Source organism: Aricia agestis, chromosome 9 (genome assembly GCF_905147365.1).
Source record: "Aricia agestis chromosome 9, ilAriAges1.1, whole genome shotgun sequence".
NCBI classification, from domain to species: domain Eukaryota; kingdom Metazoa; phylum Arthropoda; class Insecta; order Lepidoptera; family Lycaenidae; genus Aricia; species Aricia agestis.
In genome coordinates this window covers 15,438,989-15,462,382 of record NC_056414.1, presented here as the reverse complement: position 1 = coordinate 15,462,382, position 23,394 = coordinate 15,438,989, and the positions used below count along the sequence as shown (strand labels likewise).

At 39.1% G+C, this 23,394-nt stretch overlaps 1 protein-coding gene across 1 annotated transcript in view; it reads left to right on the top strand.

Moving 5' to 3' along the window:
* The window catches only part of LOC121730595 (Down syndrome cell adhesion molecule-like protein Dscam2), a 74,918-nt gene that overhangs the window by 34,867 nt on the left and 16,657 nt on the right, over positions 1–23,394 (top strand). The window contains exons 10-25 of the mRNA XM_042119704.1: positions 6,154–6,307; positions 11,017–11,168; positions 13,849–13,939; positions 14,516–14,697; positions 15,039–15,184; positions 15,669–15,804; positions 16,459–16,578; positions 16,858–17,082; positions 17,781–17,934; positions 18,513–18,661; positions 19,691–19,874; positions 20,104–20,249; positions 21,239–21,309; positions 21,685–21,949; positions 22,446–22,580; positions 22,884–23,057. Of these exons, the coding sequence (XP_041975638.1) occupies positions 6,154–6,307; positions 11,017–11,168; positions 13,849–13,939; positions 14,516–14,697; positions 15,039–15,184; positions 15,669–15,804; positions 16,459–16,578; positions 16,858–17,082; positions 17,781–17,934; positions 18,513–18,661; positions 19,691–19,874; positions 20,104–20,249; positions 21,239–21,309; positions 21,685–21,949; positions 22,446–22,580; positions 22,884–23,057 (2,484 nt within the window). The remainder of the gene's footprint in view (positions 1–6,153; positions 6,308–11,016; positions 11,169–13,848; positions 13,940–14,515; positions 14,698–15,038; positions 15,185–15,668; positions 15,805–16,458; positions 16,579–16,857; positions 17,083–17,780; positions 17,935–18,512; positions 18,662–19,690; positions 19,875–20,103; positions 20,250–21,238; positions 21,310–21,684; positions 21,950–22,445; positions 22,581–22,883; positions 23,058–23,394) is intronic.

Sequence of the window (23,394 nt, the reverse complement as noted above, 5' to 3'; positions counted from 1 at the left end):
ATTGGATGCATGTTTAGTTATAATATTTTTTATCTAAGTAAAAAGGTTTTTTCTCCTATTTCGCCCTATCATGGACGCGGCGAGCGTCGTAACCGCCAACGTACAAGGCGCGCTGATATGAATGTTATTTTAATGTCATTTACGTCGATATTCGCACTGACAGATATCGACCTGCTAATTTAGGAAAAACCTGCCCTTAAGCCCCAATTTGGTCAAACTATCGGCCGACTAAAATTTTGTTATCAGAGGGTGCTCTTACTCTACAGACAAAGGATCGATCGGTAGTAAAATAACTTACAAAACATCTATAATAATAATTTTCTACTTGATATACAGGAGAGTCTACACAAAATAAGCACTCTGACATTGGCAACTCACTGAGGAACTTACGATTAATAACTATTGAATAAATTAATATTATGTTTCAATTCTATTGAAGCATACTAATTGTATCACCTGTCCATATAATATCGGCATACAATTATTAATATCGGCGGTATATCAGCTATCGAAATTAATCAATATGGAAATGTGCCTCTAACGCCCAGTTTCCGAAAGTCCGATTAGCGCCAAAATTAACTAAGCGGCGATTAAATATTGTGTTGAAAATTAAATTATCGCGCGGGAACCGTACGTTCTTCGGAAAAAAGTATCCTATGTTCTTTCCCGAATTTCCGCAAAATCGGTTTAGCGGTTTGGGTGCCAAGAGGTAACAGACGGACAGACAGACAGACAGACGGAAAGATAGAGAGACAGACACAATTTCGCATTTAAAATATTATATTTGATTTATTCAACGTTTAAGTGATAAAAGTAGAGAATGAATTTGTTTACTAAAACGTTGTTGTCCTTTTCACTGTTGACTTGAGACGTTTAGACTCTTCTTAACGCTATGTTATATTATGACCAATTATTTGACGAATCTTTACTCTCTATTAGTTACAACTATAATAATAATTATTATTATTATATTATTATCGCGCTATAAGCGATATCGTATAGCATGAGCGTAATGCAAGAAGCGCTTTAGGAGATTAAGGCCCAATTTCACCAACGTCTGTTAGTGCTAACAGCATGTTAAAATTTTATGTATTCTCTTTCATTCATATGAAAACTGAGAGGTAACGCGATACAAATTTGAGCATAAACTTTAACAGCTGTCGGTGAAATTGGGTTCAAGCGTTATATTTTACTAGTTTTACTACACATTAGACAGTAACATAAAGCTTCCTCGGAACCACGTTTTATCAAACCAATGGTGCATTCCCCAGTAAAAGTAACGGTCGCATCAGCATTTAAACTGCTTGTGAAATACGTTTGTAGGTTTATTCCGGTATTTTTCTGCTTTAACAAACAGGTTTAAATACGTAACTTGAGTTTTTGCAAACTGTTTAATTGGATATTTAAAAGATAACATTTTTTTGCGAATATCGTAGTACTAGATGACGCCCACAACTCCGTCGTTCCCAATTCGTTTATCGCCCGGGAACTGTACATTTTTCCGGGATAAAAACTATCCTATGTCCTTCCTCGGGACTTAAAGTATCTCCATGCCAAATTTCAGCAAAAACGTTTCAGCGGTTTGAGTCTGAAGAGGTAACAGACAGACATACAGACGAATAGACAATCAGACAGACACACTTTCAAGTTTCGCATTTATAATATTATACTGTACTCGCCGAAACATGGCGGTAGCGGTCATCGACTCCCTGCCAAAAACTTGTCATTTTGTATATAAACCGCGATTGACAATGAAGTGTCAGATGTTGTCAATCGCGGCTTTGTATAGAAAATGACAAGTTTTTGACAGGGAGTCAATGACCGCTACCGCCACGTTTCGCCGAGTACAGTATACTCGTAGTAGGTAAGTAGGTATGGATTGTAAGGTTAACTTTAGAAAAACTTTTAGCGAACTTTTATCTTACTAACTATACAAAAGTTTTTCAGAGAAGTCGACTATTACGTACTTACACGTGTACCTGATTAATAAATGTTGTTCTTTTGCTTAAGATATTATTTATGAGGGCCTAAAATTACAAAATGTATTAATAATGTAGGATTCATAAGTAAATAAATTACAGCGAAATCAATGTAAGTAGCAATTTTATCAGTTGCACATGACCAACGAATTTTGTGAGTTGATGGTTTAATGGGTCCATAGACGAACAATTTTATTGTGCAATATCATTGAACAATACTATTGAACAATTTATTTGACAATAAGATTAAAAGCCGGGCGGGCGTTGAATATCAACCCTAGACGGTCAATAATATTGCACAATGCGTGATGTTGCACAATAAAATCGATCGTCTAAGGGCCCGCTTAAAGTTAAAATCTATATACGACAGAAATAGTGACACTTAATCCCCCAATATTAGTACAATACTAATTTATATTCCACGTGCCTAACCCGCGTATCAAAACAACCGTTGTTTACGTCGGAATCAGGCTTTTGGTGTATAATGAAGGTAATTAGGCGAATGCCAATCACGATTGATTGGGCCCACTTCATCTCGTCACACGTGGGGACACGTTGGGTCGCGTGGGGACGCGTGGGGGACGTGGGGACACGTGAAGCACTTCGCCACTGACAACACGCTACCTGACCTGATTCCTAAAGGTTGATCTTCAAATCTTTCACTGTATATTGTATAAAGAACTTTTTGGAGCGTGAAATTTTGTATCTATCAGTGACATAATTTCTTTATTTTTGAGTCAACATTCGTGCTTATTACTGAGGAATATTTTACTTTTTGATTAACAAAAAATGGATAGTGTTAAATTAGGTTGTAGCTTAGACTACCATTATGTAACATCATATGCAACTTCAATTCTTATGCGATCCAGTCTATTTCCTATCAAACAGCAAAATATAACTTTTATTAACGACAAACGAGTCAGTTGTTTGTGGAATTTTAACCAATCAGAATTATTCATTAGGCAATTTGCATCAATATTGCATGAAAATATAAGTAGAATCAGGGTTCTCCTCATATTGTGAAACCAAACCTCTCCCCGTCATATTTATAGGCCAAGCTTTTGAGGAGCCAACAAACACCGCAGTATCGCCTGGCATTTTTCCCGGTCACACGTCGTCGGGGCAGGCATTAGTAACAATGTAAGTAATGTCCCGTGGCCCGTTACAAATGACCCCCACTGTGGACCCCCGGCGGGTCTCGGGGGGTCTCGGACGTAAGACCCCCACAGATTTATCGCCGGCCCCTACCTCGCGGTGCTTCGCACTCAATCTGTGTTGTCCTAATTGAATGCAGCGTGATTCTTCTCATTGATTTTAATTTTAGTTTGATGAAAGAGTAACGATGCTTTTACCTAATGCTAAAAGTTATTTAATGTAAAACCTTTTGTACATAAAATAATAAGGTCATGTAAAACTTTATAGTAAGTAAGTTGTAACGTGTTTATAGTAACGACTCAAGTCGCGTCATGGTTTTAGTGTAGTAAAATAGTTCACGACGACGCGATGAGCTTAGTTTTACATATTATTCTGCCTCGTTTGCGTTGACCCACGATGGACGAAAATAGGCGATTATGAACCGGGCTTATACGTCTATAATTGCCCATTATTGACGTTGGCATACAGCTGGCGCAATCATCATGACAATCATTGTGCCATCATGGTCCAATATGAAATCATAATAAATTATTTAAAAAAATGAAACCGACTTCCAAATGACAACAATAACATTACTTATTCTTAAACGACCTTTTGCCCGCGGCTTCGCTCGCGTTAAGAAGTATTATTATATACAAATTTTCATCCCCTATTTTAACCCCTTGGAGGTGGAATTGATCACAATCCTTTCTTAGCGAATGCCTACGTCATATCATCTACCTCCATGCCAAATTTCAGCCCGATCGGTCCAGTGGTTTGGGCTGTGCGTTGATAGATCACCATGTCAGTCAGTCACCTTTGAGTTTTATATGTATAGATGAACTAAAAAGTATTAAATTATTCTTACTCTTTAGTAGTGCTTCTTTCAGACTTCACCTAAACCTCAACTATTTCTGTAAGTACACAATCAACAATCAAGTAACAATTATTATTTTAAGTCGGTACTGAAGCTGATGATGACGCTTAATAGCTCGACATAAACGGATGAAACAATCTCTGGGCGCGGCTGTTCAATGAATTTAAATGGACGTCATTCGAAATATAAATTTCATGAATTTTTAATAATTTATTAAATGAAATGGGCGACACAAACGATATCCGCCCGGGGTACAGTCGCGCGCGTATTGTGTTTGAATAAATTAACAACGTTTATTAATTGCTTGAAAGCTTTAGGTGCATTGAAGTGAATTGCGAAATATTTAGCTTGGAACATAATCGTATTAAGCGTTAGCTGTAGTAGCAAAACAACAAAATGAAAGCCATGTTTTCTCATGCATAATGCAAAATATATTTTTTAAAGTAATAAAACGTCATGAAATTTTTTATCTAATTCAGTCGTGAATATAATGAAAAAAATAGTTTACTTGGTGAAAATATTGCGAGAAGATTGTATTTTATTTCTGCAGAGTGCAAATGTTGTTAGGCACGCATTTAGTATATTTTATTTATAATCACTATAGTTTATAATGATTAATGATTACGTTCTTAACTTTCATTTAATAAAACTTTTAATAGAAAACGTACAAAGCTTATCAAAATTTGTGAAAAAAAAGTCATCTCTAAATATCTCTTATCGGCCGTATGTGTTTCGCCTCTACAATTCATGTCTCTAAATAACATGTCTTGATAGAAGCGTATTCGTAACAACGATGGCGACAGCTTGTATAATAATATTTTTTATTACAATTTGTTATTGACTGTACCAGGGGGTCGGGACATCAATCTCCATGGACTGTCGCCGGAAAATCAATCAGCGAAAAGCGCTTATCGCGAGGGATTGTTCTCTGCGATTATACTCATACGTCATATTTTACTAGCTGCTCCGCGCGAAACCGTGCGATTATAAATTGATTAATTGATTTAATCGAATGGTTTTTCTGGGCGACTGTACTTTCAGAAAAAAGTATTCACAGATGGCGGGCCTACATTATTTGGTCGGGAAATATCGAGTCGATGTTACTCGAAATCTGTTGACTGAGAATTGAGATTGACATATTCCCACTAAATTACGTAAATCTTCCTTTTGCCTTTGAATATATATCTCATATTATAGTACTATCTACAACTTTTACAATCGTAGATGTAAAAGTTTGTGAGATGTTAACACAAGTATGTGGTGAATCAGGTTTAGTATTTATACATTAACACCTTTTTCTGCTCTAAAATGTACATTTTCTACGAAATTTAGGCACACATCTAGTACGAAATATGGTATGTGATAACTGATAATATGTGATATTTGAACACGACTGTACCTGGCTGAAGAGCTGGCGTGCATGTATGTGACTGTACAGGCTGGCTGGGAGCTATTTGCCAATTAAAAATAACATTAATTCGTCCGACTGATGACTCTGTAAAGGCCTGAGTTCGACGAACTCCGAAAGAAGCACTATTGGCCGTATGAAATTTTAATATTTTAATGTAGCAACACAATTCAGCTCCAGGGATTTTCTGTTTTTCATTCGAAAACAAATTTTATGGAAACGTTTCCTTTTTAATCCCGCATACTCAATTAGATTATAGAATTACAAAACAAGTTCATTAGCTAATCCTTTTCGTTGTGTTGCAATAATTCTGGCGCCGCACTGCTATGAAAACATTGTTTGTTTTCTTATTTTGTATTTATTCGATTTTCTAACTCCATAAAACTTTATAAGTATCTTAGGCTCTTACTATTTATAACTATCATGACTAAAGAAAGCAGGTGTCTTTCCTAACCTAACCTAACAACAAGACCTATCGTAAGAATTTAAGAAAACTTTGGTGGTGCTCAATTTCGTGGTAAACTGACTGATGATATTTTAGCAATTTTCCTTGTCTCCATGGACACACTGTTTAATCGCTTCATATCAGACAATCCGTCAAACCCATTATTCTCTACAATTAAGGCCGACAACGCACCTGCAGCTCTTCAAATGTTGCGAGTGTCCATGGGCGACGGCAGTTGCTTTCCATCAGCTGACACGTTTGCTCGTTTACCTCTTTATTTTATTTAAAAAAAAATACTCCGTTTGTCCAGACTCGCCTCCGGAGCTACAATACACGTTCATCGAGCAAGCGTTGCGAGCGGGCGCGTCAGTGGCGCTGCGGTGTGCGGCGCTCGCGCAGCCGCCGCCGCACATCAAGTGGCTGCTGGACGGACAACCGGTGGACCACTATTTGGCACATCACAGGTCAGCTCTAGATTTATGTATAGGCAGTATAGGCCATCGCGTCCTAGGGGGCGGCAGCGTCCTAGGATGGCGGCAGTGCTCGTACATAGGGGCGGCAAAAATAAAGTGGCCTATACTCATAAAAAATATAAATTCGACCCTATCATATATTATTTTATTTCTTTTTCGTAACTTGATTTATGGGGGTAGGGGTTCGCGGAAGACCAGGGACAGCGGCGACCGTCGCTGTCAAAACCTGAGCGTTCCCCTTTTCCTTATTTTTTGGCATTGCACTGCCATAAATATTATGTTGTTTAAATATGCAAATTTTGTTACTTTTATTTTAGGATAGTGCTTTCTTTGTTTTCATATTCTCTCATGTACACTTTTTTTTCTCTTTTGTATTTTTTGTTTATTGTGGTTATGTAATGTTAAAAATTGGAATAAAGATTTTTTTATTTTTTATTTATATTTTATATCACAGGTAAGGTTTATACCAGTCATTCTCAAAGTCCGCGGATGCTCCGCGGAATCCTGGGGCTCCGTAAAGGCCCAGGGGTTCCGCGAGCGATATACATAAAATATTTTTAGAAATGTCACACACACCAACATGGAGATAATAATTTATTCACAAAGCATTCTTTTAATTTAGGGGTCCATCAAAAATGTCACTTCTTATATGTTCCGCCACCGAACAAGTGAGTATCGGTTTAGACCATTCGCGCTATAATGAGATATAAGGGCGAATGTAAAAATGGTATAATTTATTTGGTTTAGTAATCTTAATACTTTTGTGTACGCGCATTTATCGGTACGACACTCTGAACAACTTGCATTTATAAGTACTAAAAAGCGGATGTGTTACTAATTACTGCCTACCGGTCGCTGGTCGATACAACACATGTTTAAAAACTTTCTTATTATTATGATAACCCGGTCATAAAAATGTTATTTTTATGACTGGTTTTTAAGTGGAAGAATAAAATGAAATTGATGATTTTGTAGATTATATTTCATTTAGGCATTTATTTTTGGGTAGTATTTAATCGAGTGACTGTAAATTATAGTTTTAAGTGTCAAAATTACTAAATTTGGGTTATAGAATTACTATTTGAGCGACTGACCTTGAGTGACGAGAAATTAACAGAACAGCAACTTACAAATTCTTTATTTGAGTAACTTAAAATTCAAAATGAGCAGCTCCATAATATTTGAGCGACCTAATATCTGTTTGAGTGTGAACATTACGTCCTGCATTTTTTTCAATGTTTGGCAAATGTATTTATTATACTGAGCGGCATTTTATCTTAAATGAATAATGAGCTCACATTAAAACAAAAAAAATGAATATGAAATAACTATTTGATGAAACACTTTTAATCAGGGATACCTAGAACAATTTTTTTATTACTATCAAGCAAACTTTTTATGAGTAGCTTCATTTGGATAAGAGGAACAACAATTTTATATGTGAAAAAAGTGGTAACAGAGATAGAAAGGATTTCATACTTTGATTTGATGATCCCAAAATATGTATTGTTCTATTTGTAGGAACTTAAAAGTTTAGAATCATGCCCAACGATTAAGGGGGGGGGGGGGGGGAGCGGAGGAGGGGGGGGGGGTAAACCCCGTATATATAGACGGGGAAATCATTAATAAATTACACAAATTTTAATCCTCAACGGAACGTCAAAGAAATGGGTAAAAATTTTAATTGCGACCTATACCAAAAAAAAACAACTGGTTTCAATTATTATTAGTCGACGGAGCTCCACTACGCGGGTCTCCTACTTCTGGGTGGTTCACAAAAAAATAACCACGATGGCTAAGGCCATCTAACCTAACCCAAAAAAGTCGTATTGGTCTGCAGCCCAACTCACGGGCCTCACCTGACTGCAACGATTTGTCGCCCCGCCACATTCGAATTCGCACGCATTTAACAATATGTAGTTTTCATTAAAACACGTATCAAAATATAAAATATATAGCCTCAAATAGAATATCAGTAACCAATTATCATTAATAAAGCAGCTCACAAAAGTTTGCCCAAAGTGAAGTTTTTAGTAGCTCGTAATAAATAAGCTCACTTCATCATCATCATATCAGCCTATAGTCGTCCACTGCTGGACATAGGCCTCTCTCAATGAACGCCAAGATGACCGATCTCCTGCTACTCGCATCCAACATGGGCCTGCAAATAATCTCACTTAGAAAAATTTAATCTATATTTAATATTGAAGTTGCCCGCTATGTATTTCCAGTCGTTCACTTAGTAATACAGTCGCTCGGATAGAATTTTAATATCTGAAATAGATTAATCGCAATCCACATTTTGTAAGCTCGTTCTGGATTTTATTATAAATCAATATAAGTCGTTAGTTTAGTTTATTTTTCGCTTAGTCAAATTAATGCCGCTCATGTTATTAAAACAGTATGTTCATCATCAGTCGCAAAGTAATTTTTTATTCGCTCGTTTTATTATTTCCCTTTATTTTTTAAGCAAGGGCTGAAATTTGAAAATAACAAAAAAGATGTGTTTGACAGTAGGTAGCTTACATTACTGTATCGTAATTTTTATGGTATATTACTTTTTTTTTATTATTATTATTTTATTTGGGTGGCTTACAGCTAACAATATTATATTAAGCTTAAAAGATAGTTAACAAAAAAGCCAATTACAAGCCTCCACAGATAACAGTTACTTTAGAGTAGGTAATTGGTGTAAGATAAAACATACAATTAATAATATAAATAACAACAAACAACAATTTTAACAAATTAGTGACAGTAAGACTATTTATAATAAATAATAATTATTTGCTTAATATTTCCATTATTATATTGCTTAATTTTTCCATTGACCATAATTGTAGGTATGTCCTTATCCATATAATGCATTCAAAGTACAAACTATGATAACACAGGAGATGAAAAAAAAATTAAAAAAAAAAAAAAATATATAATTACTTTACTTTTGATAATGAATAATTACTTTTGATCATGTATTATAAAAATATTATTCTGCCAAACTTCAATGATAAGAATAAAATCGTAACGATAACCTTTTTCCAATCGTTAAACACTGTTCAAATACTTATAGGTCCTTATATCTTCCACTTTTAGTGAAGCAATGCATTAGTGGACTGGTACATTTAATGGATAGCACTTGAGCAGGCGATGAAAACTCTTAACATATCGTTGAGCGGAGAAAAATTGAAGTGTTAAATAAATCTTGAGCGCTTTCTAGTTAATGTTACGCTATCGATCATCAACTACCAGCTGTGTATAATATTAGAAATTTTTAATTAATTATTATAATTGAAACACATAGTATGTAATTAAGAGAATACACCAAGGGCGAGAGAAATTGAAAATAGGTATTTGAAAGTGTATTCCACCAATCTCAAGTCTCCCACCGCAGAGCGCGATAGAGACAACACGACAAAAGTTCTAATAAAAGAACAGAAAATCTTCGATTCGTTGTCCGCTGATTCCTTCTTCAAAACTTAATAATTTTTTTCATTAAAAATTAAAACATGGCTTGAGCTGTGTTCCTATGTTTTTTTTTGTATAATTCTAGCCAGTTTTGTTTTCGGGGTGTTTAAACACAGAGGAAAATCTGGCCATTTTTTGGGTTTTTGGACGTTCTTATCTTTTTTAATAATAAAATTATGAAAAAAAAAAAGAAAACATAGGGACATGCTTATATAGTGGCCATAAATATTCAGGAAAAAATCATAACTCTACCGGCATTATCCAGGGAGGAAATAGGGAACAACGTTTGTATGGAAAAGCGGCGGTGTGGACTCCTCTTAAGTGAAAATAAAAAGTGACTGGGAATGAATAACGTATGTATGCGGTAATGCCACCTAATAAATAATATTATATTGGATACAGCGTCGTGCGACAGTACAAAATAGACGTTGACAAGGCAACGCGTTATTCACTCTCCCACTTTATATCCTATGTGTATCTTCTCTGTCCACCCCATGTCCCCAGTTTATCAAGGGTCGGGTCTCCCTGTACGTTTGCGCCAGAATTTTCTGTTCTGGGTTGTATCAGTACTTAGGCTTTCCTGGTCCATCTCTCTCTTAATGTTGTTCCGCCAAGTTGCAGCTGGTCTTCCTGGTCTCTTGTACACGTTTGGTATATTGAGGACTTTCTTTATGGCGTAGGCATCGTCTCTTCTTTGTATGTGACCGTACAATCTCAGTCGGGACTCTTTGACTTTTTCCTCAACAGCAGCTACCCTGAACGAGCCCCTTATGTACTCTTTGCGGACTTGATCTATGCGCGTTACACTAGCTGCCCATCTGAGCATCTTCATCTCATACACGTGGAGTTGTTGTTCGTGAGCTTTTTCTTAGTCCAACATTCTGCACCATAGGTAAGAGTGGGTCTTACCACGGACTTATAAGCTTTACCCTTGAATTTGATGGTAATTCTAGGGCCACATAGAACGCCAGTTAAAGACCTTCGCTTGAGCCATGCTGAATATATACGGTGTTGGACATCTTTGTCGACGTTTGCATCTGATGAGGATGGATCCAAGATACTTAAAGCTCTCTATTTTATATCCTATATTGTGTGGTTCCCTCAAAACATTCCTGGCAAGTGGCAACATTTAATGGTCTGACCAGGTTAAGGCAATCCTCGTAGCATAATAAAAGTATCGTAGGAGGGACGCAATTAAGCTGGTTAAACTGTAGTACTTGTGTTATCCTCATCAGGTTCAGCATCAGCGAAGAGTCATCTCCCCAGGGTGAGGTGGTGTCGGTGCTGAACGTGACGGCGGCGACGGCGGGCGACGGTGGTCTGTACACCTGCCGCGCCTCCAACCCCCTCGGCGCCATCGAACACTCCGCCAGGCTTAATATCTACGGTGAGAAAGAGCTAGAATATTACTTTTTAAGGTTTCGTACCCACAGGGTAAAAACGGGATCCTATTACTGAGACTCCGATGTCTGTCCGTCTGTCTCCAGGCTGTACCTCAAGAACTGCTATAGCTAAACTTCTGGAACTTTCACAGATTGTGTATTTCTGCTGCCGCTTTATCAACAAATACTGAAAATAAAATATTTTAAATATTCCCATACATTACAATATAACGATACGGAACCTTCCGTGCGAGCGAGTCCGACTCACACTTGGCCGATTTTTTAACATAGTTTGATGCATGCAATTTGAATTTTTTAAATGTACAGCCTACAATAAAAGAACGATACGTCACAGCCGAATATTATTTGTATGAAACTGTATGAGTTAAGCCACTCTTCGCGTTAGCGGCACTACGGCACACAAAACGTCACTTCTCTGGAACTCGAAGTGTCGACGCTTATGTTTTGATTAATAACTTTCTTTCTTTTTACACTTTCTTTCATTCAGCATCTTTTCTTCATTCCGTATATTCTGAACAGAAAAATACGTTAGGGTCGACAGTTTAAAAAAAATGGGGTATTCATCATTCGAACCATCAACCAACAAAATATATACCTACGAGTGTACTCACTGAACTTTGTTGTTCTGCAACAAAAGAACTCACCAATTAAGCGTGAAATTTAAAAACACAGAGATACACCCGAATGTAATATTACGTTTCAATTAAATTTGATGGAAATCCATTATGGGTTTGCTCCGGAATTACCGAAAAATAAATTAATGGGACCCTGTACCATTAATTATTATTGGAACGTAGTTCCTTATCGCGCATTGCGCCTTGGGCTAGACTGAAAAAGTTGTAACGACATTTTTTTATTAGTACCTGCATGGTAGGGGCAGAGGGCGTTGATAGTATTCCTGTGCGTCAACTAGATGGCGTTTTTTTAGAATAAACAGCGAGGCGTTGTTAGTATTCTCCGTCAGTAGATGGCGTTTTTTAATAATTTTTTGAGTGTAAGTATATGTATTATGTATACAGATTTTTTTACCGACTTCCAAAAAGGAGGAGGTAATACGTTCTGCTGTATGTATCTTTTTTTTTTTTTTGTATGTTCAGCGATAACTCAGCCGTTTGTGATCCGATTTTCAAAATTCTTTTTGTATTGTATATGGTTTAACTCGAATTTGGTACCATGTTCACAAAAGTGGTGATCTGATGATGGAATCCTGGAGGAATCGAGGGGACTCCTTGAAATTTGTATGAAAACATATAGTGATTTCAATTTTTTCTGAAGCATTCAAGGTAAATGCTACCAAAAAGTAAGATTTCGCACCAGGCTATGCGAAGATATATCCTGGATCCGAAGGTACCCAACAGAACTTTAGAATCCTTATAGATACAGGTTCGGGGATTTCGGCGTTGTTTAAACAACTGAAATCATAAGCCAACACATCAATTTAATTGATCATCATCATCACAATCATAATTATGCCATGGATCATCACATTATGGCCCAATTATTGATGATTTTCGTGATATTTTGCATCGAAGCAGATGTTTTTGATGATTATTTCGCTGTTTGTGGACCGATTTTCAAAATTATTGTGTTGTTGTATAGGATATAATCTTGATTTTGTATAATAATTACGAAAGTGGTGAGCTGATGATGGGATCTATGAGCAATCGAGGGAAATCCTTGAAATTTATCACAAGACTCATAGTAGTTAAAATGTTGTTTCTAGTAACGTAAACATCATCATAGTGGTTAAAATGTTGTTTCTAGTAACTTAAACATATGTTACGAATAAGAGAAGGCGTCTCTTGGTCCAAAGGCACTGAACAGAACTCCTGAACCTTTAAAGATAAAAGTTTTTAAATTGCAGCATCGCATAAATAACTGCAACAAAAGAACTCACCAATTTCGCTTACAGTAACATAATGTGAATAGTTAACATTCGTAGTGGTTATTTACGCATATCTTGTAGATAACTAAAAAGCGTGAAATTATTATTTTTAACAAAAAATTAAAACCGACTTCCAAGGTAAAAACAATAATAATATGAACTAAAAAGTATTAAATAACTCTAAGGGCCTGTTTCACCGCTTCCTGATAAGGCTATCCACCACTTAATTTGACAGATGGAGTATGGAAAATCTGTCAAATAATCCTATCGGGCACCTTATCAGGAAGCGGTGAAACAGGCCATTACTCTATAATAGTGCCTTTTTCAGAATTCGTCTAAATCTCAACTATTTCTGTACATATACTACAGTCTTCATTACTTTGAAGTCGGTACCAGTCCCAAAAGCTTCAGATATTTTGACATTGACTGAACTCACGATAAAATTAGCTGGTACCGACTTCAAAATAATGAAGACTGTAGTATATACAGAAATAGTTGACATTTAGACGAATTCTGAAAAAGGCACTATTATAGAGTAAGAGTTATGTAATACTTTTTAGTTCATATTATTATTGTTTTTACCTTGGAAGTCGGTTTTAATTTTTTGTTAAAAATAATAATTGAACATACGAAATAACTTCGTTCCATTCGGGTGTCCCTTGACACCTCTTAAGTTTTTATCTACACGCAGGAGCGTAGCCGCTGAGTTCGAGTTTAAAGTTCAATGTTTACTGTTTTACCCAGGTCCGCCTTCTATAATTTATGACTGTTTTACCCAGGTCCACCCTCTATCCGACCAATGGGCATCGTGCGCGCGGTCGCCGGAGACAACTTCACCCTGCACTGCCCCTACGCTGGATATCCGATCAGGTCCATAGAGGTGCATTTGATAGTATAATTCCTATACTAACATAAAACTTAGGTTATTCACAAGTTTTATGATGGCTTTGTGGAGTGTAGCTTTGCATGACTTGATGAACTTAAATATCCGAGTAACCAACGAGTAACTTAAATCCGACAAATCTAAGTAGCTTGTCGTAAAAAAACTCAGAATTACGATTAAAAGCTGCTGTCGCAAGAGAGTTTTACAATAATCCTTGTTCTTTTCAGTTGCTAAAGAAACATATTTTAGAGAGGCAGAAACTAAAAATTCCCTCTTTGTATTTTACTGTGTTACTATATCCAACAACGCTAGTCTTTTACTAAAAGGACATCAACTCCAGGGCCCTGATTCACGATGCCCAATACGACACGAATTCGGAAACTTTACCGCGTGACCTTAAACCAACAATGACCGCACATAAAGTTACCGAATCCGAGTCGAACAGGAATCGTGAATCAGCCCGCAGAATATATAGATTCAAAAATCCTTGTTCTTTGTGTTGCTGATATACTTTGAGCCAAAGTAATAGTTAATACCCTCATAAAAGCAACGAGTAATATCAGTTCAGTGACGTGGCGTCGTCGCGGCGGCGCAGCGCTGGGCGGGGAGGACGCACGAGCGGGCGCACGCGGCGCCGCGCTGCGACTGTGGCCTGCGCGTGCGCACGATGCAGGTCATTATACGTGCAGCGCCGCTGCGCCGTCGCATCCTACAGCGCATCGGGATGTCGAGATACAAGTTCGAAGTAAGTACTGACTACCTCTATTCTTCACTCTAAATTCATTTATCACATCGAATGTCAATTTGATTACCTGAACTGCTCGCTCTATTTGCAGAACATCCTTCCTTATAAAATATTATAAATGATATAGTGTATCAGTCTGTACCTTTTTAAATTTTAACGGCTAAACCGATATAGATGAAAGTCAAAGACATGCTTTGAGAGACGGGAATGGGCATAGTGATTGTTGTGAAAAAAATGTTCTCGCTTGTTAAAATTAATTTCGGTGCAACGGGGTTTTAGGCGTCATCCAATAATACCTAATTCTGTCGTGCCGACATCATAACCTCATGTAACGTCTCTAGATCCACCAAAGATATCACCGTTCATGTTCTCATCGGAACTGACGGAGGGCAGCTCTGTGCAAGTGCTGTGCGGGGTTTCTTCGGGCGACAAGCCAATGTACTTCTCCTGGCTGAAGGACGGTGCGCCGCTTCCACCTAACTTACAGGCAAGTCATTTGAAACCGGTTATTGAAACCTAATTATTGAAGGAATTTTAAGGTCTTCATAAAAGTGAAATTACTATCATTTAACGCTTACATCCTGTGGTCCTAACTTTGATTATACCACGCCCACATAGTGTCAACACTTATGAGTCATGATGCATCACCAAATTCGGTACAACTTTGTATTAAGTGCAATTTTGTCCCAAAGTAGTCGTTTTACTAAATAGTGAATGCTAAGTAGACATTACGCTACATTTGCAATGCAAACGCTGACCTTACTCAAATAAAAGGATAATTTGAAAGTAAAATCTAGGAAGCCGAGCCTGACAAGTGGACGCTGGGAAAATATGGAAACTAAAACGTTTGCCTGACCTATGGCTTATGACAATAATGTCGCCTGCCCTTATTGACTTAAGTTAAGCTTATTGTTTTAAGCTCCTTTACGGTGTTACATCCCATCCCATTACTGCTTCTTTACTTTAAACAGATTGAAGAGAAAAGCCTGAACGAGTTCTCTCTGCTGATGTTTCCGGAGCTAGCTGCGAGACACAGCGGTGCCTACACCTGCCGCGTCGCCAACCACGCCGCCGCTGTCGACTACACTGCGACGCTTAGTGTTAAAGGTTAGACTTGTGCTGCTAAATTACCGATTCATTGCGAACTTTTGTGAGATTTCTACCTTATTGGAATTACCTGTTTAATTTTGTCAAGATTTGAATGATAGTCCGGTTAACGAACGACTCAAAAGAGGGTATAGAGTGCGTGAGCGGGAACCTAAGCGATTTCAGCTGGAACTTATTCAGGGTGATCAGGGACAAAACATACTAAAAGTCCTGATGTCTAGGAGGTGAGCCGGAGGGAGGGGAGGGCGACAAAGGTCAACATTTTTGTTTTTTTTTTTTGTCAATAACTAAAAAACTATGCGTTGTAGCAAAAAATTATTCTATGATGACATTAGAGCTTATTAAATTCTCTATAAATTACATTCTATACACTTTTCCAAATTCTCATCCGTTTTCGAACTACACACTCAGGAAAAGTGAAAATTAAGAAAAGCTTTATTTTTAATATGTAGGTATTCCTTAGACGTAGAATGTAGATTAATAATATTTTTTAGCAACGTTCAGTAATAAAGAAAATTCCCATTGAGGATTGGATGTATCTGATAATTCTTTGGCTTTCAGCACGGCAGTGCCCCAGCAAAGTCTCTTGATTTTTTTGAGACTCCTTCCTTTCTTTTCTTTATTATTAATTACTAATATAATGTCTTCGTATAGTTGCACCTTCGTGGGTGACCGAGCCGTTAGATGCTGCAGTGCTAGTGGGTGCACCATTACGACTGACATGTGCCGCGCGTGGACATCCATCTCCCACCGTCACGTGGTATCGGAAAACTGGTAAGTTCTTTCTTCGATCGTGGATTCTTGGAAATCTATTGTTATTCTATTGTGTCTCGCTCACCGGTGAGCTTATGGGGCTTGATGGGTTGATATTTAAAATGTAATTAGTTAAAGCGCATCTTGAGAAGTATTTGAGCATTGTTTGGTAAATGATTTAAACAGAGAAAGTAGGAACAAGACTATAAATTAAGTTGTATTTAAAAGCTTCCAAATCATAATACTCTTGAGTATTTAAAACTATTGAATAATTTAATACAACTCACCAATATTATCTAGAGGGTGACGGTCTGGAAGGCATGGACAACTCGGAAAAATGGGAAGTGGCGACCTTCTCCTCCGAGTGGGGAAGCAATGGCGAAGGAGTGACGTCATCCAGTGGAGCGGGGAGCAGTGTGATAAGCGCCCCAGCGGCGACGCGTGCGCTGGCCGGCCGGTATAGATGTTCAGCTGACAACGGCGTAGGAGCGGCCCTTGTGAAGCACGTTAATGTTTCAGTGCATGGTAAGACACGTCCTATATAATATGAACCATAAAAATATTGATAACCAATTATTGTTTCCATAAGCAAGTCCGTTGATAACAAACAAAAACAACTAACAAAACCTTATCCTTGAGGCATCCTCAATCTCATCACTGAGTAAACATAACGAAAAGTTTCCTTGGTGGCCGTGCATATTATTTTAGCATTAGAATCGGGCATTACATATTTGACCAAGTGACAGGTTTTGGCATTAATAACCTAACCATAAGGTAGTATTCGAATCAAGACGATAGCGACGCGAGACCGCGACTCGAGACCGCGACCGGCGACCGCGACCCACTGCTTTATATGAATTAATAGGAATTGCTGACGGATGCAAGCGACCGAGTCGCGCGATGTGTGGGCGTGACCTGCCTGCTTACAAGGCAATGCCGTCGCGCGATAGATACAAAATGGCCGCGTTTTCTTCCGCACGAAGACGAAATTTTAGTTTTGTATGGGTCGCACGACACGGCCGCGTAGATTCGTAGGTAGCTGTTGCCCCGCGACCTGCGACCGGTTGCCGGTCGCGGTCTCGGGTCGTAGTCTCTCGTCGCGGTCGTCTTGATTCGAATGCTATCTTTAAACATCATTTGTGCCGTAACATTTAACTTCGGAATTTGCTACTTATAAGAAATTCTGCTTATATTATACGAAATCCAATAATTTTTACAAATAGAACCCGCCCACTTCGAGCCGCTCAGCGACGCGGTACGCAACGTGTCGAGCGTGCGCGGGCGCAGCGTGGTGCTGTCGTGTCTGGCGATGGGTGACCCTCCCCTTACGGTACACTGGACGCATAGAGGAAACAAACTTGACTTGGATTCCTTCAGGTATCAGACAAAGAAGTTTACAAGAAAGTATTATATTTTATTTTTATTATGTAAGTTTGTAAGATTAGTTTGCCTACGTTCCTTGTGATTTGAAAGTAACTTCAATAGTCCACAATCTAGCTGTGCAAGTTTGGATCTACTTACTCGCTAAATGTTTTCCTTGATGCTTAGGGCTGTAAGCTCGTACAGTTGAAGGCAGATTATATTTACCTCTTCTTAACCATTCCATGGCTAAAAGCTTCTCGAGTATTACGCTTAATCTGTCTTCGACTGTAATTTTTTGTGGTCATGGAACATCATCATCACGCAACATATTATACAAGGTGTAACAAAACTAAGTGATAAATAACTTTAGGGTGTGTATGTGTTACTTAATATTTAGAAACACTATGAAGGTAGCGGCGCTGAAAGAACATTTTTGTGATTTGTATGGGCAAGCGCCCGCGCGTCATGAATTTTTCCATACAAAGATAAAAAAGTTACTACTACTTTTAGCGCGAACTCCATATAGGAGGCACATACACAGCCTAAAGTATTATCACTTAGTTTTGTTACACCTTGTATACATCAATTATTAGATGGTCAGTATCGGAGCTGCGCGCTGGTGGCGGTACGCGGTCGTCGCTACGGCTGGCGGCTGCGGAGCGCGGTGACGCGGGGGAATACCGCTGCCACGCCCGCAACCACTACGGCCGCGCTGACCAGCTTATACTGTTGCATGTTGAAGGTACAGCTTATTTATTATCATAAAAACTATGTTGGTCTTATATCAGGCAAAATATATGTTCAAAAGTTTTGCGTTTAAGAAAAATAAAGGAAAAGTTGCAATGATTACATAAGATACCATCGCGGCACTGTTTGTAGAAGCAATACTATTGTTACGTGCTAGGGTTCGAAGGATTTGGAGAGAAAGACCTGCTGACTTTCTTGAAGACTTTAAATTCACTAAGTCTAGGTCACACAAGCACACACTAGGTCACAACACTTAGCACTAAGTCCAAACACTAATCACTAGGTCCAATTACTAAGCACTATCACTGTCCTAGGTCGTAGCCAAGTCGAAGCTTTCACTGGTTCACTCACTATTGATCACGTCTTGTTGTCACTCCGAAATCGCCTTGATGATCGCTCGAACCGAACTGAACTACGGCCCGTCCTCCTGCGACTATTTATGTGGGTCGAGGCAAGCCCTAGACTGTTCCAGAACATTTCTTCCCGAATGTACACAAAAACACGTAAACAAGTTAACACGTGAATACGTAAACAAATAAACAGGTAAACACGTAAACAAGTGTTGGAATTTTCTAGAAGGTTCGAGTATGTACTTCTCACTCCATCTAGTATTGAGTAGGGGATTTATGTTGCCTGTTTTCCCTTGGTAAGTTTCCCTGGTTTGTGGGTAGATGGCACTACGTGTCCGTATACCATGTACCGTAACACTATGTTCATCTCATGTCAAACCTTTTCAATCTTATCCTCAGTAGTTGGTCGTGTAGCAGGGTTAACATTGTTAAATGGGGGTTAAGTATACTTCACTTTGTATTCATTATTTCACTCTTTCATGTCGCATTATAGAACCCCATTATAATAATATGTCTTCTCGATTCTTTGATCTGATATAAGCTTACCACCTCATTGGTGAATTTTGGTCGTCACGATTGCTCAACTATTTTGGTGTATCCATATTATTATGTAGTGACTAGTGATCACAATCCCTGTACTCTCTATTATGAATAAGATCCTAATATATTCTTAGAACCGCCCGAAGCCCCCCAACGTCCGCGTCTCGGCGGCGCGGGGTCCCGCTGGGTACGCGTGTCCTGGCGCGCGCGCACGTCTCCGCAGACGCGGTACGCGGCGCTCTGCGCACCCGCTGATACACCCGCACCGGCGGCGCTACACACGTACAATATGACGCTGGACACTGCACCTGGAAGAAGGTGAGATTTAAAAATAGCCTGTGTCCACCTTTTTTTATAACCTTTCAGGGGGTGGGAGGGGGCTTTGCCCAGGGAGAGAATAAGATTAAAAAATACTTTAGTTTTTTTTATGTGTTCAATTAATATTTAATTTAATCGTTTGGCTGTTAAATGTAGTTACGCCAAGTTTGTAAAGTAAGTGCCTATTCACCCTTGACCAAAACCATATCTCACAAAATCGCTTTGTTAGATCCGACTCGGAAGAACTGGAGCTGCTGAGTGCTCGCCTGGACGGCTTGAAACCGGCTTCGGCGTACACCCTGAGGATAGTGGCTACCAATCACGTGGGCGAGTCACCACATTCCGAAGCGCTGCTCTTCACGACTCTAGAGGAAGGTATGAATATAACGTCAAGTTATTTTTATGATAAAATCGATTTTTCGAATATTTTACGAATAGGTAATGAGGCACAGTACCATCAGTGTCTTGGAACCTTTGTTAGATACAGCAGATTTTTTTTAACGCCGGGAAACTTATTTTCTGGATTGTATTTGTTCTATAATTTTCAAGATAGAATAAATTATGACCCAAATAAGTTAGTTCAATTAATTGTGTTCAGGAAGTATACGAATGCTCAAAGATATCTTCAACTTGCTCAAGATAGTTAACCGGCACAGTGGTTTGTGTATTGTCTTGAGTCATACAGTGAAATAATAACTGAAGATGCTTTGCACAAGGCAGGTAGCAAAGCGACTTTATATACCTCACTGATAAGTGATATCTCTATAAACGTTTTATGTTGGTTACCTACATGTTTAGTACACCTTGTTAACTGAAAGTGAAATTTGAAAGTGGGATTATTACAGTTGGATCCATAAGTTTTCATTTTGTACTATCCAAGACATTGAGTCATTGGCAGTTGGCGGACTTAGGTCGAGTTATGTCAATTAGCTTTGTCCATATTGTGCCTTTTTCTGTTCATCAAGGGCATGCCTTATAGCGCTGTCAACAGCGAACGTGAGGCTTGCCCGTAACGCGCGTCAAAATCCACCCGCGTCGAAAGAAAAGTGTCATAGCGCGCGCTACGATTTCAACGCGCGTTATGGCATGCCTCACGTTCGCTGTTGACAGCGCTATAAGGCATGCCCTTGATGAACAGAAAAAGGCACAATGTGGACAAAGCTATTCAATATTATTCAACTGTTGGCTGCTTTTGACGAAATGGCCATATCATTGGATCTGCCGTTTGCCTACAAATTAAGTTCTCTTCTACACAACTGAGTTTCAAAAACCACTTAAGAAACACAACCGTTAAGAACCGCTCGAATTGCTTGTAGTTTCTGTTTTATTTGAAGGAGAAGCTTGACCGTCGTTATTTATTATAGCGCCGTCCGCGTCGCCTCAGAGCATTCGAGTGCGGCCCATCAATTCCGAGGAGCTGCACATTTCGTGGTCGGTAAGTAGCAATTTGCTCGAGAGCGCGGAATATACCGAATGTATGCTGTAAAATTTCGGTCTCGCAAATTACGTTGAGCATCATCGCCTTGATGTTAAATGCATAAAATGAAGCGGATGATATGCACAATCTGATTTTTCATAAGCTAGGTGTTTATAAAGAATTTAAAATTAATAATAAATGGCAAAATTCGTTTTCTTAAATTTTATAGATAAAAGTACTAGATAATATACTTAGTAGGGACGTCAACATGATCCAGGAGGTGCCCCCCCCCCCCTCGGTACGCCCATGGATATTCTGCTACGCAATATTAAATTTCGTAACAATTATTAATTCTTGTTTACTTTTGGATAACATTAAATTGATTTTTCATAGGCACCTGCACGTGATACCTGGAACGGCGAGCTGCTAGGTTACGCGGTGTCGTGGCGGGAGATGGGTCCGCCGCCTGAAGACATCGAAGAGGAGGGGAGTGGGGAGCCTCGAGTGGGGACCGCCGTGGCCAGGGGATGGAGCAGCGCTGAGATGACAGTAGCTGGACTCAGACCCTGGGCCCGGTATGCGTTAGCAGTGAGAGCGTTTAACAGAGCTGGTCCAGGCCCGCCTTCGCCTACGGCGTATGCTACAACGGCTGATGGAGGTAAGTATGAGGAAGGAGGATGTTGTGTATGTGGTCAAGTGTTGTTATTGTAACAACCGATGGTTTTCGGAATTTTGTCGCACCGAAATATACTTATAGCGCGGGAACTGCATACCTTTAGTCCTTTTCCAAACAGTTAAATCGGTTTAGCGGTGTTATTGTGAGACAAATTGAGACTGAACTCATTTATCGAGTAAGACTATAGGCTATAATTATATTATCACGCTAAGACAAATACGACCGAAGAAACTCAGGAAAATGTGGGAAAAAAGAGCAATTTTTATGGCAATATTTGGCACAGATAAAGAGTAGACCAAGTGAAGGGAGTAGGGACTTAAGTTATTTTTTATGGGAAAATTCCTAAAAATTCTACAATGGCTGACAGGCCAGTATACTAGTAACCGCCAGTTAAACTTGTTTCTTTGGCAATAACAATTCACATAACATTAACTTTAAACCGCACATACTAATAATAATATTGTGACTACCCCACTAGTGCCATCAGAAGCACCTAGCGGCGTTTCATGTGTAGCGGCGTCCGCGCGCTCGCTGCGTGTGCGGTGGCGGGCGCCGGCGCTGCCGCAGCTGCGCGGTTACGACGTACATTACGCTCCTGTGCACGAGGCGCCCTGTGAGTGACATAAGTCAGTAGACAAAAATTAAATATTCACATAGCTTACAGTTAGTTATTCAGGAGGAAAAAATCTTTTAGAGAGCACTTGAAAACTAACATTGACGTCAGCCGTCCACGTCATAAGCATAGCATTTCGCCCAAACAATAGCCAGGTATAGAGAAATTGCCTTAGATTATGGCAACACTAAAAGATTGGATTATAGCTATTGATATCAAGAATCCACATACCTCTCTAGCCTCTCACCTCTGTTTAACAATCACCACGCCTTATCAGTATTATTATATAACCATCATCATCAGCATGGAGCGGCGAAGGCGGCAGCGCAGCGGCGCGGGTAACAGGCGGGGCGACGGGCGAGGCGCTGCTGCAGGGTCTACATGCTGCCGCCAACTACAGCGTGCGTGTACGCGCGCGCTCCGCAGCCGGCGCCGGCCCGCCCTCCCCGCCTACTTACTGCGCTACGCCTCATGATGGTATTGTTATACGAATATTAGACGTTTGACACAACCTTGCCCATGTAGATTGCCAATAAGAAATTCTGCGGGAACTGTACATTTTTCCGGAAAAATTAGTGCTATAGTTTTTTGCCAAATTACGTTAAATATTAAAATCGGTCCAGTAGTTTGTGATATTAGCGCATTCAAAACTATTCAGATTTATATTACTAAGGTTTGCGAGGTGGGTCAGAAGGCTCTCATGATTGGAATATATCGCTAATTGCTATAGGTGCCTTAAACATAAAAAAAATACCTTAAACATGCTGTCTCAAGCGCGAGTGTGACAGCCTGCTATCTAAGCGACATTAGAAAA